The following is a 16858-nucleotide window of genomic DNA, read 5'->3' on the forward strand; positions in this document are numbered from 1 at the left end:
TTTTTTTGAAAAAGAGAGAAACATGGAGAGAAAGAGATAGGGGTCGAGATGAGGACAGAGAAGTAGAAATGAGAAAGAGGTGAAGGCAGAGAGAGACAGAAGAAGAGGGAGATGGAGGCATAGAGAGGAAGACACTGTGACGGAGCCCAGAATTGTGGAGACGATGAGAGATGGAACATCCAGAGAGTCAGAGACGGAGAGGTGATGACAGAGACACGGAGACTGAGACAGAGATCAGAGTTCAAGTGATGGAGTAGAGGAGCAGAGGCGTGGGCCATGGGGGGAGGGGGGAGGGGCCTAAGGGCCAGTGCCAAAAGTACACTCAGGGCTGCCCCTACTCGTAGGCTCAGCTGCTGTCCCGGGAATGTGGGCAGCACCTGGTGGAGGCAGATGACCTGTTGCAGAAGCATGGACTGCTGGAGGGGGACATCGCGGCCCAGAGTGAGCGGGTGGAGGCGCTCAACGCTGCTGCCTTGCGTTTCTCCCAGCTGCAGGGTGAGTCTGAGTTTCGGGATTGGGGTGGAGACTTTCAGGGCTGGTGCTAATAGAAGCAGAATGTCTCCTGAGAGACAAAACGAAGGAGTGAGCTCCCGGTCTTTGGAGGCATCCAAGCACCGACTAGGATCACACTCCATCAGGGATATCATGTGGGAAATTAATGCCTTGAGTGAGAGGTTGGACCACATAACTTCTTCCTGCTTTGAGATTCTGCAGTAATGATTCATGTTTGTTGAGCACCTGTTATGTGCTAAGCTTTTCACAGCCGGATCTCAGTGAATACCGTAAAAAGACTGGGTAAGGTAATTATTGTCAGTGCCTGTTCGGCATCAAGTGATAGAAACTCAATTCGGTTAACTTAAGGAGGAAAGGGGAATGTATTGGCTGATGTAACTAAATGTGCAGGGAGGGATGAGTTTTGCTTCAGTTTTGGCTGGATCCAGGGATAGTTCAATGATGCTTTTAAGATTCCATCTCTCTCCAGCCCTAGCCTTTATGTTTGTGTCACTATTGGGCAGTCCCTCCCCATGTGGTGTAAATCTGGGATCATCCAGCCCTACGTTTACATCCCAGCAGCTTCACAGATCCAGCGAGAGACAGTCCCCTTTCTCCCAATGTTCTGGCAAAAGGTCCAAGGAAAGTTTTCATTAGCCCACCGTGGGTTCTATTCCCATCACTCAGCCAGGCATTGTGGCCCCAGGCTATACAGCGATCTAATTGGCCACACCTATGTGACATGCCTACCCAGGGCCAAGAGTGGGGTCAGCTCCCTCCAAAGACATGAACTGAGAAGAAGGGGGTGGGCGCCATTAGCACAAGCAGGGGGACGCGGATGCTGATAGAGAAAACCCAGACTGGCTCTAATAAAGTTCTCATTTTACTGATGTCAACGGCCTCCAGCCGAAGACCACCAGGAACCCTGCTGTAGTCAAACCAAGCTGGGTTTGTTGGTTCTTTGCACACACCAGGGGGACCATGAAGCATCTTAGTAAGACGATGTTAAGAGGGGCTTATTATAGGATGTGGGCTAGTGTTAGGTGATTTGGGATGATTTAGTGTAGTGTGTTTTGCTGCAGATTGGATGCTGTCAGGAAGTGGGGGTAATTAGATGATTGTGCATCTTAATCATTTTTATCTGGGTGGTGGGAGGAACAGGATTGGCAGAGTGGTTCATCTTGGCCAGGAGAGGCAGGGGGTGGTGGTGGTGGCGGCGGCGGCCATTTGTGTGGTTTACACAGTGACCTTGTTTTAGGTGTGCTCAGATGTGACTGTGGAACAGTCTTGTCTTTGCCCTGATCCATCACGATCACAGAGTGGCCTTGTCTGATGTTGCGTCCCGTGCAACTGTGCATGAGAGCTGACAGCATCAGCGCTGTTTTTATCTTTCTCACTGATGAGGAAACTGAGGACCAGAATCACACAGCTGATAAGAGGTTTTGGAGGCTGGTCTGTCTCACTCCTTTACCTGGAGCCACGACCCTTGGGAATCCTGGAGCATTGTTAGGAAAGGAAGAGGCTATCCAGCTTGCAGGATGGTTGGGGGTTTCTCACCCTCATGGACTGGGTCATGTCCTAAGAGCAAATGTTGAGGTCTCCTTCCAAGCCCCAGTGCAGACACCCCCATCCTAGCTCAGCCTATCACCAACCTCACGACCCCAGGAGACATTGTCGGGACCCTCTCCTTCATCTTCACTCTTCATCTTCATTCTTACGGATGTTTGTCCAGGAGGCTCCCTCTGTCTTTTCCTTGTGAAGTCTCAGCATCTGGTGACAATGCGCCAGCAGCACCGTGGAAACAGCAAAGAAGCCAGTGTGGGGTGTGTGTTGTCATGGTGACAGGAGGCCGTGCTGATAAGTGGTCCAGAGTATGGCCTCCTGATTGACCATTTCTTAGCTGATCCTGGGCAAGCAGCTTCCCTCCCAGAGTGTGAGTTTCTTCATCTGCAAGGCGGGGCTGAGGAGGATACTGGCCTCATAGGATAGTTGTGAGAATTAAATGACACTATGTTAGAGTAAGAGCCAGATACACAGACACCATTGATGTTTATTATTCAGTTGGATGCCTTGGTATTTGGGTCAATTTCAGTGAATATCCAGAAATGCAGAAATCCCGCAGGCCACCTAGGGCAGTGTCTCTCACACTGTTTTGACCCAGTAAGAAATACATTTACCTCATGACCCAGAGTTCACAGGCACACATGCAGAAACACACACACACACACACACACACACACACACACACACACACACAGGGTTTATAAAACAATGCTTCCCCTTACCTCTGATATTTTCTATTAATTCTATTCTATTTCATTAAAGAAATGCTGGCTGCAACCCATTAAGTTAATGTCACAGTTCTCAGTCACAAACTAGAGGTCCAGGAGGAAGATGAAATATTTGAAGACAAAAAAGGAGTTTAGGTCATCACTCCTTAATAGATAAGGTGGGTTAATAGATAAGGTGACAGAGAATGAGAGAAGGAACCCAGAAGCATAGGTTAAGAGTAAAGACGTTTCATTTGGTCTGTTTCTGGAGGAAAAACACTGTATATTTACACGAAGATATACAGATTCTAGGATTCTCCGAATCTCAGTTTCCATCCATCATTCAATCAATAAGTCACCATTTTCACTAGGCTACTGCTCTGGGCTACATCCTGTGCTGGGCAGTGGTGGGGACAGGGTGTGATGGAGACAGTCCCAGGACCTGTCCTTACGAGGCTCCCAGTCCAGTAGGGAAGACAGAGTGTCAGTGACAGCCCAGAGGGTTCAGAGTGGGTGAAAGAGTCACAGGCAGAGTGGTCGGGGATGGGATGGGAGAAGCAGAGAAGCCTGGGAGAGCCAGAGAAGGTGCCTGCTCCAGATTTGGGGTGTCAGGGAAGGCTGCCTGGAGGAGGGGACGTATAACCTGGCATCTGATGAAGTCGGGCCAAGGACTAGGCACTTAGCCTTGGGCGCCCCATGGCTCGTGCCCAACCCAGGATCTCCCCCTTTCCCTGGCCCAGGTTACCAGCCCTGCGATCCGCAGGTCATCTGCAACCGCGTGAACCACGTGCACGGCTGTCTGGCGGAGCTGCAGGACCAGGCGGCGAGGCGGCGCGCGGAGCTGGAGGCCTCGCGCAGCCTGTGGGCGCTGCTGCAGGAGCTGGAGGAGGCCGAGAGCTGGGCCCGCGACAAGGAGCGCCTCCTAGAGGCGGCGGGGGGCGGCGGCGGCGCGGCGGGCGCGGCGGGCGGTGCACACGACCTGTCCAGCACCGCGCGCCTCCTGGCGCAGCACAAGATCCTGCAGGGTGAGCTGGGCGGGCGGCGGGCGCTGCTGCAGCAGGCGCTGCGGCGCGGCGAGGAGCTGGCCGCGGCCGGTGGCGCCGTGGGCCCGGGCGCCGAGACGGTGCACCTGGCGGGCCTGGCGGAGCGCGCGGCGAGCGCGCGGCGGCGCTGGCAGCGGCTGGAAGAGGCGGCGGCGAGGCGCGAACGGCGGCTGCAGGAGGCGCGGGCGCTGCACCAGTTCGGTGCTGACCTCGACGGGCTCCTGGACTGGCTTCGCGACGCCTACCGCCTAGCAGCCGCGGGCGACTTCGGCCACGACGAAGCATCCAGCCGCCGCCTGGCCCGCCAGCACCGCGCGCTCACCGGGGAGGTGGAGGCGCATCGCGGGCCCGTGGGCGGCCTGCGGCGTCAGTTGGCGACGCTGGGGGGCGCCAGCGGCGCCGGGCCGCTGGTGGTGGCACTGCAGGTGCGCGTGGTGGAGGCCGAGCAGCTGTTCGCCGAGGTGACCGAGGTGGCTGCGCTGCGGCGCCAGTGGCTGCGGGATGCCCTCGCTGTCTACCGCATGTTCGGCGAGGTGCACGCGTGCGAGCTGTGGATCGGTGAGAAGGAGCAGTGGCTCCTCGCCATGCGTGTGCCTGATTCACTCGACGACGTCGAGGTGGTGCAGCACCGGTGAGCGCGCACTGGTGGGACTCCCCGGTCCCCTTCTTCACACACACAGTCTCGCCTTCCTTGGTTCAACAGTTCCCATGTTCACTCACCTGGAACCAGGGGTTCCAGTAAAATGGGAATGATATTAGTCCCAACCTCACAGGCTCCTGGAGAACCGTGAATGAGTTAATATGGGCAAAATACTTAGCAAATGCCTGGGTCCAGGGAGCATTCCAGGAGCGTTTGCTATTATCACTCTGAGGCCTATAGTCACCTGGCAGGAAATTAACCTAAACTCCTCCAGGGATGCCCCGGCCAGATCCCTCCCCCTGGGATTCCCACTGCCCTTGCATAGATGTTACCTCCCTAGCTAATAAAATTGCCCTGACCCTTGTCATTTGCTCTTCCCTCACCACTTTCCATTTCTTTGTAGCAGTTAACCATCCTGTGACACATTAGATACTGACTTGTCTGTTGGCAGATTTAGAAATGGGTTATTAAATCAATGGATGAACCCTTTGCACCTCTCTCTGAGCACATTCATCTGTCCACTCATTCAGTGGGTACTTATTGAGCTCCTGCTCTGTTCCAGGTCTTGGACTGGGCATTGCTGGAAACCCATGCCTGGACCCCACTGTTACTGTGCCCACTCTTATCCAAGCCACAGCTTTGGGCATTGTTTTAAACAAGCGAGGACCATGGCCAGCTTAAAACAGACCTCCCTGGCTGCCATGTGGAGGGTGGGTTGGAGGGGTGAGAATGGTGGCTGGGAGCCCAGAGAGGCAGCTGGGGTGGGAACTCAGGTAGAGGGGGACAAGACTGGACCAGGGCTGGAGCCCAAGAAGACTGACCATAGGGGCAGACAGGCTTGGGAGAAGTGTTTGTCCAAAACGGAGCTTAGGGCTCTGGCACAGGGGGTGGGGGTGGGGCTGTCCCTGAGATGGAGACCCAGAGAAAGAACAAATTGCGGGAGATGTTGAAATGAGTTTGAGTCACAGTGAGGAGCCTGGAGGAGGTGCACAGCAGGCTTTAAGGTTGGAGACAGGTTCAAAAGGAAGTTGAGGCTGGAGACAGATGTGGGAGTGATGGCTTCAGGGGCAAGGACTGAAGCTGTGGGGGTGGGTGAGATGGCCCAGGCAGGATGTGCGGGAAAACTCAGAGGACCCAGGATGGAGCCCTGAGGAATCTAACATTTAAGTGGCAAGTAGAAGAGGAGTCAGCAAAGGAGCCTGTGGAGGTGAGGTTGGAGAGTTAGGAGGAGAACCAGGAGAAGGCAGCTTCATAAAAGCCAGTGAACAGGTCCCTAGGGTCCAGGCCTCTCTGAGCACGTCCATCCATCCTTCTTCCACAGATTTGAGAGTCTGGACCAGGAGATGAACAGTCTAATGGGCCGTGTCCTGGATGTGAACCACACAGTTCAGGAGCTGGTGGAAGGAGGCCACCCCAGCTCAGATGAGGTGCGCTCCTGCCAGGACCACCTCAACAGCAGGTAGGTGAGGCCTGGGGCTGAAATTCCTTCTAGGTTTCCCACACCACTTCTTCCCATCATTGTTTTCTTCATTCACTCAATTGCAGAAATCAAGAATGTGAACTTTCAAATTTCTGAGATGATAAGGGTCACCTAGTAAATTAGTAAAACCTTGAAAAAAAAATGATAATACCCAGTGCTGGTGGTGATGTGGTAAAATGATAACACAATACATTTCAATGGGCTATTAATTTACTTGTTCAGAAATGATTTATTGACTATCCATTATCTGCCAGGAATTATTCCAAGAACTTTTGTTTTATCTCCCAATATCCCAATTTACATAATAAAGTTTCCAGAATTCAGAACTCTTTAAGAACAGTAACAAATTAAATCTTTCCCTCCAGAACACTACCAGCAGTTCTGGCAAGGTAGGATTCATAGATAGACACAGATCCAGAGAGGTGAAATCCTTATCCAAGATTACTCAATCTAGTAAGCAGGAGTCAAACTCAGTTCTGTCTGAATCCAGAACTAGGGCTCTTGATCACATATATATATTCAGTTTTCCCAGCAATTCTGTAGGGGGGTGTAAATTACCCACGTGAGAGAGGAGGAAACGGGAGCTCAGAGAGGTGAAGGTGGCCTAAGGTGATATGGCAAGTTACGGGGGTCAAGCCTGGATTGTCTGACTCCAAAGATTGTGCCCTTAACTGCTGTGCTGTAAGATCCTAATATCCAGTGATTTCCAAGCCTCCATAGTCTCTCAATCCCAGTGCACCAGGGCCTAAAAAGATAACAACATCAATAGTGATTTATATATGGCATTTAGTGGGATTATGTGCCAAGTGCTTTAGCCACACGAACTCAATAAACACCCAATGAAGTGGACATACTTATCCCCATTTTCCAAGTGAGGAAACAGGATCAGAGAGGGAAATGATTTGCCCAAGTTCACATGGCGAATCTGGCCAGAGCAGAACTTGAACTTGAGTCCTTCTAATTTCAGAGTCCTAATCTCTGCCCTAGTGGTGTGTCCATTCTAGAGGTAACAGAGAGAGAGAGTTAACAAATAAACTAATACATGAACAAGATATTTAGAGAACTGTAAGGATTTATGCAGGAAATAGAGTAACCTGGTAGGGCATAACTGAGGCTTGGGAGTGATATTAAATCTTGTGGTTAGCCATGACATTTTGAGCTGGGTCCTCAAAAGGGAGGAGAAGGATTCAGCCACAGGAAGAGTACATATGGGGAAGGAGAGGGAGGGTACAGAGTATTCCAGGCAGGGAGCACAGCCAAGGCAAAGGCCCTGAGGTAGAAAAGGGCTTGATATGGTCCCGAAGACTATCCCCACTCAATAGGAATAGCTAACAGGTACTCTTTGAAGCATGTCACAAATCATAACTCATTTGACTCTCACAACACCCCTATGTGGTAGGTACTGTGCTCCGATTGTGTCCATTTTACTGGGGGGCACGGAGGCACAGAGAAGGTTACTAACCAAAGTGTGCATAGCTCAGATTTGACTCTGAGCCTGACACAGCCAGTCAGTCTGGCTTGGATTCTGTGCTTATAAACTAGACCATACACTGCCTATGAAGGGGAACTGAGGCCCAGAGAAGTACCATCACTTGCCTGAGGGCACAGAGCAATGCATAATTTTCCCCATTAATTTATTTTGGAATAAAACAGGTTTGCCTCAGCACCTGGCTTATAGTACATGCTCAGTTATTATCTGTTGCATCCAACATATTATCTGATGTCATAAGCCAGAAGTTCAAACACTCTTTGGTTTCAGAACCCTTTGCACTCTTTATTTTTAAATAATTTAAAAAAAATTTATTGGCTGTGTTGGGTCTTCATTGGTGTACGTGGGCTTTCTCTAGTTGTGGTACACAGGCTTCTCATTGTGATGGCTTCTCTTGTTTCGGAGCATGTGCTCTAGAAGCACGGGCTTCAGTAGTTGTGGCACTCGGGCTTCAGTAGTTGTGGCACTTGGGCTTCAGTAGTTGTGGCGCAGGGGTTTAGTTGCTCCCAGGTATGTGGGATCTTCCCTGATCAGGGCTCGGGCCTTGTCCCCTGCACTGAGAGGTGGATTCTTAACACTGAACCACCAGGGAAGTCCCTACACTCTTAAAACTATTAAGGACCCCAAAGAGCTTGTTTGAATGCATTATATGTATCAATATTTACTATATTAGAAATTAATACTGAGTAATTTAAAACTATTGAGTCGTTAAAAATAACAACATAAACCAACTCTGTTGACGTTAACATTTTATAATGAAAAGATAACTATTTTTCAAAACAAAAATATGTAGTGAGAAGAAGGGTGTTGTTTTGCGTTTTTGCACATCTCTTTAATATCTGGCTTAAAAGAAGGTGGCTGAGTTCTCAGGTCTGCTTCTGCAATCAGTCTTTGTCCTGCAGCCTCTGGAAAACTCCACTGTACACTCCGGACAGAATGAATGTGAAAAGGCAAATAGCACTCTGCCTTAGCAAAATAGCATCTTAGCATTTTGATGGAGATAGTTTTGCCCTCGCTCAGATTACATTTTGAGAACCGCTGTTCTAAGCAAATGTGCCCGGTGGAGTCCATTTTACACAGGCAGAAAATAGGGCTCGGTGAGATAAGGTGATATTCCAAGGTCACACAGTGGTTGGATTCTACCCAGGGTCGATGGGCCCTCCACACCAAGAGGGGTCTCCGTCCTCCTTAATTAAGCCTCCCTGCTTCCCCTGGTCAGGTGGAACCGCATCGTGGAGCTGGTGGAACAACGCAAAGAGGAGATGAGCGCGGTGCTGCTGGTGGAGAACCACGTACTGGAGGTGGCGGAGGTGCGCGCCCAGGTGCGCGAGAAGCGGAGGGCTGTGGAGAGCGCACCCCGCGCGGGCGGCGCCTTGCAGTGGCGCCTCAGCGGCCTGGAGGCGGCTCTGCAAGCGCTAGAGCCGCGCCAGGCGGCCCTCCTGGAGGAGGCGGCCCTGCTTGCTGTGCGCTTCCCGGCTCAGGCTGCGCGGCTGCATCAGGGTGCGGAGGAACTGGGCGCCGAGTGGGGCGCGTTGGCCAACGCGGCTCAGGCCTGTGGCGAGGCGGTGGCGGCGGCCGGGCGTCTGCAACGCTTCCTGCACGACCTGGACGCTTTCCTGGACTGGCTGGTGCGCGCCCAGGAGACGGCGGGCGGCGGCGAGGGGCCCCTGCCCGGCAGCTTGGAAGAGGCGGACGCGCTGCTGGCGCGCCACGCCGCGCTCAAGGAGGAAGTGGACCAGCGCGAGGAGGACTACGCGCGCATCGTGGCGGCCAGCGAGGCACTGCTGGCGGGCGACGGCACCGAGCTGGGCCCGGGCCTGGCACTCGACGAGTGGCTGCCGCACCTCGAACTTGGTTGGCACAAGCTGCTCGGCCTGTGGGAGGCGCGCAGGGAGGCGCTGGTCCAGGCGCACGTCTACCAGCTCTTTCTGCGCGACCTACGCCAGGCGCGAGCGGTGCTGCGCAACCAGGTGCCCGCAGATGGGGTTGACACGGGTGGGGGTCTGAGACCCCGGGAGATTTCGGGGACAGGGAAATGTTTGGAGGAGTGTGTTTGCGGGGACCACTAGGTTCATGGCTTATCTGATGTCAGTGGCGGGGGTGGAGGGTGGCAGGTATCAGGTGTGGATGCTGGGTTTGTGGAGCATCCGGTGTGAACACGTGTGGGTGGGTGTGTGACAGAATTTGAGGATTACGATGGGTAGGGTGGTGTCTCATCTTACGTGACTAACAGCTTGTGGACTATTCCAAGTGAGTAATGCACTTGGGTGTTCGTTGGAGTAGCTTCCTGGGTTTGTGAATTGTCTGGAAGGAAATAAGAGTATTAGGTTGATTGGTGATGGTTAATGGGGTTTAAAGAAGATCTTGGGGTGGATAACAGAGGATGGAGATTATGGTAGAGGTAATTCAGGCTGAGACATTATTGGGGTCTGTAAATGATGGTGGATTAAGTAGTTCTGGGGCCTAAGTTAGCAGATTATCTTCTTATTGGGAATGGCAATTTGCAGATTCTCTGGAGAGGGTAACTGCCTTTATGGCTTGAGGAATCAAGTACCGTGGTTGTCAGGGAACAGCTGGTCCATTTGGGAGATCTTTCTGGGATGGGAACCAAATTTAAGGATTTGGACAAGATGGAACACCCAGTTTTCAGATTGTCCAAGAGTAGGTACCAGCTTTTGGGATCATTTTAGAAAGCATGACTACCTGTGCTAGTTATCTAGAGAAAGCTGACCCAGTTAGAGGATTATCTGGAGGAAGGGACGGGAGCCACTAGACTCATGAGGTTACTAAACATTGGAACTGAGGTGGCCTTGAGGGACCCTTTCTTTTTCTTTTTTCTTTTTTAATTTATCTATTTATTATTTTGACTGTCCTGGATCTTAGTTGTGGCACATGGGATCTTCACTGCAGAATGTGGGATCTTTTTAGTTGCAGCATGCAAACTCTTAGTTGCGGCATGCATGAGGGACCCTTTCTGACCCACCCATTTTACCAGTTAGAAAACTGACCCCAGAGAGGGAAAGAACTTCCTTGAAGTCACACAGGACCCAGGTCAGTCTTCATCAATTAACCATATATTTAGAGTGCCTCTTCAGTGCCAGGCACTATTCTGGGGCTGAGCACACAGGAAGCAAAACACAAAATCCCACCCTTATGTGGCTGGCATTCTAGTGTGTGTGTATATATGCGGGGAGGAGATGATAAGCAAGTAGGAGCATATATAATATCATGTCAGGTATATGCTATGAAAAATACTAAAGCAGGATAAAGAGATATGGCTGGGGGAGGAGGAGGATATTTTTGACAGATGGTCAGAGACCTGAAGAAAGTGAAAGAGCCAGCCATGGGGATATCTGGAGGGACTAGCATGGGAAAAAGACCTGATGTGAGACCATGCCTGGCATGTTCGATGCTAGAACCCAGTGAGCAAGGGAGAGGAAAGTGGTGGCAAGGCAGGCTGGCAGCCTCTCCCAGGTCCTGGAATGGAGCAGGGCTGACCGGAGCATCACCCCTCCCCCGTTCCCAGGAGATGGCACTGTCGGGTGTGGAGCTGCCGGGCACCGTGGAGTCAGTGGAGGAGGCACTGAAACGGCACCGGGATTTTCTCACCACGATGGAGCTGAACCAGCAGAAGATGCAGGTGGCTGTGCAGGCTGCAGAGAGCTTGCTGAGACAGGGCAATGCCTACGGGGAGCAGGCCCAGGAGGCCTTGACTCGGCTGCTGGAGAAGTAGGTCCCTCAGACCCTAGGGGCACAGGGGGTGGGATCTTGGCACAGGGGAGAGGCGAGGAGGCCAGAATTCCTTTTCTTTCCATCACATTTCTGATTCTCTGTCTCTCAGTCTCTCTCTCTTTTTTTCTTTTTGGCCATGCCATGCGGCTTATGGGATCTTAGTTCCCTGACGAGGGTTGGAACCCAAGCCCCCTGCAATGGAAGCATGGAGTCCTAACCACTGGTCCGCCAGGGATTTCCCTCTCTTTCTCTCTCTGGTTTCTATTTAATTCCATATTGTTTTAGATTTGATTTAAATTGACATTCTGTGAAAAGGTAACTTGTGGTTGATAACCTAAAAGCTGCAGAAGGATATACAATGAAAAGTTTCTCTCCCAAGCCTGCACTCAGCCTGGGATACCAGACTGTGTGTTACAATGTTAACATCTACTGTGTGTCAGCACTATTCTAGGCTCTGAACAAAACAGCAATTCCCAGCCCCCCCCTCAAAAAAAATCCCAGCCCTCAAGCAGTCCTTTATACGATTTCCTTCAGGCTCACTTCTTTCTGTCATTGTCACTTTCTGCCCATCCTGGTCACCCCAGCTCTCTCCTCTCTGGCATGAGCAAGGCAGGAAAAGAGCGCAGTACTGCTCTGTCTTCTGTCTCCTTATGGAAATCATACCCGGTCCCTCCACCACCATCCACAGCCCCAAAACCCCAGCTCCTCCTCTATCTGGGTCTCTGGCGTCCTTTTCCCCTAAATTCATTTGGAGTTTCCTAAAGGAAACTTCTATGGGGATTCTCATCCTGAGGGTGCAAATTCATGATCTAGTGCCTCCAGCTCTAGGCCTGGCACCTTCCTTCCTTTACCCCACATTTCTTGAGTATCTGCTCTCTGCTGGGCTCTGCAGAATGAGGAGGAGAAGGAACCTGGAGGGCTGTTCCTTCTGAGTCACTCCTTCATTCCTTTGCAGTCATTAATTGTTCCGTTCATTCTATTGTTTATTCATTTATTCTTTTTATATTTATTTATTTGTTTATTTATCTGCACTGGGTCTTAGTTGCAGCATGCGGAGTCTAGTTCCCTGGCCAGGAGTTGAACCCGGGTCCGCTGTATTGGGAGCACGGAGTCTTAGCCACTGGACCACCAGGGAAGTCCCTATTCATTTATCCTTCAGCCAATTAAACATGTACTGCGTCCACACTGCGTTCCAGGCCCTGTGTGGAGCCATGCTGGGCACACAGCGGTGACCAGGACAGAACACGATTCCTGCCCTCATAGAGCTCACACGCTATCTCACAAGGATGGCCCAGAATGGTCAGGGCCAAGATGGGAGAGATGCAGGGGGCTGTGGGAGCCCCGGGTCAGACAAGGCCCTGTCCTAGTCCCAGCTCTGCCTCTCAACATGTGAGATTCAGGGCAAGTCACTTCTCTCTCCATGGGCCTCACCTCAGCTGGAACCTGACTCTGCCCTGCACGCAAGGTGCTCTTGCATCTTGTCTGCATTTGGCATGTGAGGCTCAGAGAGGGGAACAGACTTGCCAGAGGTCACAGCTGTTTTTTCACCTTCCCAGAAACAAGGGACTTTTCTCATGCCTAGGACCAGTGCTTGACACATTGGCTGGTGAAGCCCTGGAGGGGTTGAGTTTGGTTCAATTTCAGAGGCATTCCCTATTTCCTGGTTCCTGAGTTGAGTATGGGCAAGAGGGAGTCCATATTTTGCTCTGGCTCTTCCTGTTCCTCCCCTCAGCTCTGCCCCTGGTTCTCTCTGTAACATTCTCTCACACCCTCCATCTCTTTGCCTCCATCTCTCTGTACATCCATGTATCTCTGTTTCCTTCTCTCTCTCTTCTTGTTTTTGCTACCTATATCTGCATCTCTCTTTTTTTTAAATAAATTTAAGTAGTTTTATTTTATTTTACTTATTTTGTTTACTTATTTTGGCTGCATTGGGTCTTTGTTGTGGTGCGTGGGCTTCTCATTGTGGTGGCTTCTCTTGTCACAGAGCACGGGCTCTAGGCACACAGGCTTCAGTAGTTATGGTGCGTGGGCTCAGTAGTTGTGGTTCATGGGCTTAGTTGCTCTGTGGCATGTGGGAATCTTCCCAGACCAGGGATCAAACCCGTATTCCCTGTATTGGCAGGCAGATTCTTAACCACTGCACCACCAGGGAAGTCCCCTCTCGGTCTTTTCTTCTGTCCCTCCCCCCCAGACATTTTACTTCTGTTTCTGCCCTCCCTCTTTCTCTCTACCTCTAAGTCTCTCTTGCCTCCTTTCATTCATCAGATCCGTATTGAGTACCTACTGTGTGCCCGGCCCTTTTGCTAGGCATTGGGGATGCAGGTGTGAGCAAAAGGGACAAAAATTCCTGCCCTCGTGGAATGACATCCTAGTGGGGAAGACAGACAAGATAAATAAGGAACATATGCAGTGTGTTAGATAGTATTAAGTGCAGAGGAGAAAACTAAAGAAGGGAAGAAAGCCAGAAAGTGTTGGGGAGTGGTCAGGAGGGGTCTTGCTAAGAAGGTGACATTTGAGGACACTTTGGGGGGAAGAGCATTCCAGGCAGAGGAAACAGCCACTGCCAAGGCCCTGGGCTGGGAGTTGCTTGTTCAAGGCACAGCAAAGTGGGACCCCCTCAGCCCTCTCCACCAGGCCTCTTGGACACTTTGCCCTGCACTATGGGCAGGAGGCCAGGCTGCTTGGGGCTGCGGTGCTTGCTGACTCCAGGGTGGCGGAGCCTGGGTCCAGGGTGGCAGAGCCTGGGTCCAGCCTGGCCAGTTCACTTAGGCCAAGGGCCTGCCCCTCCTTGCCTCCCTGTGTGGCTCCTGCCCCATCTGTCCACACCCTGCTCCCATCCATTTCTCTAACTCTGCTGCAGCCTTCCATCTGTCTGGCTGTGTCTTTTATCAGTGGCATCTGGCCACTTCTCTGCCTGCCCCCTTCTGGGCTGTCCCTCCCCTGAATATCTCTGTCCCTTTTCCTCCCTCTGCTTCCTTGCCCACTTTTCTCCTCTCTCTCTCTGGCACTACCCCTGCTTCATTTCTTTCCTTGTCTTTTCCTATTTTCTCTATCTCTGGGTCTCTGTCTGTCTCTCCTCTGAGTCTCTGTCAGTCATTCCCTCTTGAGATCTCTGTTTCTCCTTGTCTCTGGTCTTGTGTCTGTGTGTGTTTGCTTATCTCTCTAGGCCTTTGCATCCCCCACCCCCACCCCGAATCAATCTCTCTCCTCCCTGATCTATCTCTCTAGATGTCTCTAGTTCTCTAAGTTTTTGTCTCTCTCGGTATCTCTTACTCTGTCTGTAGGTCTCTGTTATCTCTCTCTACGGGATTGTGTCTCTCCAAGGGTCTGTATTTCTTTCTTTACAGGTATCTGTCTGTCTTTGTCCCTCTTTCTCCCATTCTCTTTCTCTCTCTTCCCCCTTCTCTCTCCCTCTCCACCTTCTCCTCTCCAGCTCTGTCCCTGGCTCTGCCCCACTGATATTTCCTTGCCTTTGCTCCACCCCTACCTTGCTCTCTCCTCTTCCTCGCTGGCTCGTAGGTATTCCCCATGTTCCTAGCCCTGCCAAGCCCGACGCCCTCACAGCCCTACTACCAGTGCCACCCCCCACCCCAGGCTTCCCCCAACTCCTATCTTCCCATCCCCAGGAGCCAAGAAAACCAATTACAGGCTCAGCATTGGATGCAGAAGCTACACGACCAACTTGGGCTGCAGCACTTCTTCCGAGACTGCCACGAGGTAGGAACTCCAGCTGTGCTGGGCACAGGGACTTCTTTCCTAGGCAGGGAAGTGCTCCAGGGCTGAGGCGCGATGGGGGCGGGGACGCCCCGTCTAAGTGGGTCGCGGAGCAATGTTTACCTCGCGCCGCCAGGAGGCGTGCGGATGCTGGCCTCAGTGCGCATGCTGGCCTCAGTGCGCATGCTTCTCAAGTCTGGCCTCCGCCCACGCGGGCGCCGGGGAAGGGGGGGAGGGGCCTTGGGCGCCCCTGGCAACGGCGCGCGTCCGCGCCCACGGGTCCCGCGGGGACGCGCGCTGATCTCACCTTTCTCGCAGGAGATTCGTGAGAAGCGCTCTACTGGGGAGCGGGACCAGAGACAGGCGGGGGTGGGGTGGGGGGGGAGGTGGCGTGGGTGGACCAGAAGCCCAGAGCGCAGCTTCGGTCAGAGATGGTCCACATCCAAGCCTTCGCCCCTTTAAAAGTGTCCGGGAGTCAAGCTCTGCCCCTTTTAGAGATGATCTACACAACCGTTAGGATCGCCCCAAATCAGAGGTGGTTCAAGTCCTCTTCTCTATCAGAGACGGCTCAGGAGATAAGCCTTTCTCTCCTTCCTCTGCATTCCGCAGAAACTATTCTGGACCCCGACCACATAAGAGATGGCCCCATGAGAGATGGCTCAGTAAACATTTTCCTAATCCCAAACAGAGTCGGTCCTAGTCTCATCTATCTACCCGACCCAGGATCATTAGTATCCCCTCCGCGATGATGTAGTAAAGTTTCCCCCAACCAAAGATGACTCAAGAACCAGGTCCCAATCCCCGCAATTAAAGATGATTTGATTCTCCCCATGGTGAACCCCCATGTTCTCCCCACACATGAAATGGACAAGGGCTTCCATACTCCTCTCCCAACTCAAGTCCATTAGAGATGGGACTGGGACTTGAGCCCACTAGAGATGAGTTCAGGAACCCCCTGTCCCCCTTCTTTCCAGTGGAGATTATTCTGGACTGAAGTCTTATAAGAGATATTTCAGGCTGCCTTCCATATTTTCTATCCCTGTATAGCTCAGATAGCCAGGAATCTGAGCCCCTTCCCATCAGAGATGAGTCAGGAGCCCACCCCACCTCACCCCCTCACATAGCTGAGGTAGCCCAGGCTCCAGCCTACCCCCTCTCCCCCCGCCGTTTGATTCGGCCTAGGAGCCCTTCTCCCTCTCGTTAGATTCTTCTGGACCAAGCAGCAATCATCTGAGATGGCGCAGGAAACCCACCCCTCCCATGCTTTCGGGAGGGTGTCGATTTCTCCTCCACCCGCCTCTGGGGCCCGGCGGGGAGGCGGGCACGGAGGCAGGCAGGGGGCGCGCGCGGGCGGGCGCGCTGCCGCGGCGAGGGGGCGGGGGCGGGGGCGCGCGTCCGCCGGAGACTCAGCCGTCACCACCGCCGCCGCCGCCGTCGCAGTGGAGGGGCGAGAGCCCGCCCGCCCGCCGCAGGGACGCCCCGCCAACGCCTCCGCCACTTCAGGTCTCGGGGGCGCCCAGGGAAGGGGGCTGACGCGCGCCCCCGCCGAGGCGGGCGGGGGAGGGGGCTTGGGCGCGTGCTCGCCCGCCCGCCGCGGGAGGGAGGGGCCCCGGCGGCGCGGGGGCGGGTCGACCAGGCTCCGGGACCCCAGCCCTGGGGAGGGGCCCAGATGCCGGGAGCTGTCCGCGGTGCTGCTGCGGGCGGGACTGAGGGACCAGGTCCCAAGGGAGGGTAGCGGAAAGGGGGGACTTCTAAGGCTACTCCTGGGGTAGTGTGGATTTGCCTTGGGGTTAAGGGGGTCCCAGCCTCTCTAGGGACTTCTCCTCTGCGTCCCTCTCTAAGGGCCTCTCCATCCGAGATTTGCCCTGGGGTTGGGGGACTCTCAACCTTTGAAGGGATTCTTCGTTGGGTCTTGCGGAATCTGTATGCCTTGGATGATGGGGGCTAATCACTGTTGCGCGGGTCTGCCTTGGGCGATGAGGGTCTTGGACTTGC

General features: G+C 53.1%; 1 protein-coding gene across 2 annotated transcripts in view; it reads left to right on the top strand.

The window, feature by feature from the left end:
• Positions 1-16858, top strand: part of SPTBN4 (spectrin beta, non-erythrocytic 4) — a 70750-nt gene that overhangs the window by 21847 nt on the left and 32045 nt on the right. The window contains exons 12-17 of one of the 2 annotated variants that reach the window (XM_057712957.1): positions 345-495; positions 3503-4436; positions 5767-5904; positions 8634-9384; positions 10941-11143; positions 14776-14866. In XM_057712957.1, coding sequence (XP_057568940.1) covers positions 345-495; positions 3503-4436; positions 5767-5904; positions 8634-9384; positions 10941-11143; positions 14776-14866 — 2268 coding nt within the window. Of the gene's footprint in view, positions 1-344; positions 496-3502; positions 4437-5766; positions 5905-8633; positions 9385-10940; positions 11144-14775; positions 14867-16268; positions 16367-16858 lie in introns of those variants that run through there. The other variant, XM_057712959.1, reaches the window with a different exon arrangement.

Source organism: Hippopotamus amphibius, chromosome 16 (assembly GCF_030028045.1).
Source record: "Hippopotamus amphibius kiboko isolate mHipAmp2 chromosome 16, mHipAmp2.hap2, whole genome shotgun sequence".
Taxonomy (NCBI): Eukaryota; Metazoa; Chordata; class Mammalia; order Artiodactyla; family Hippopotamidae; genus Hippopotamus; species Hippopotamus amphibius.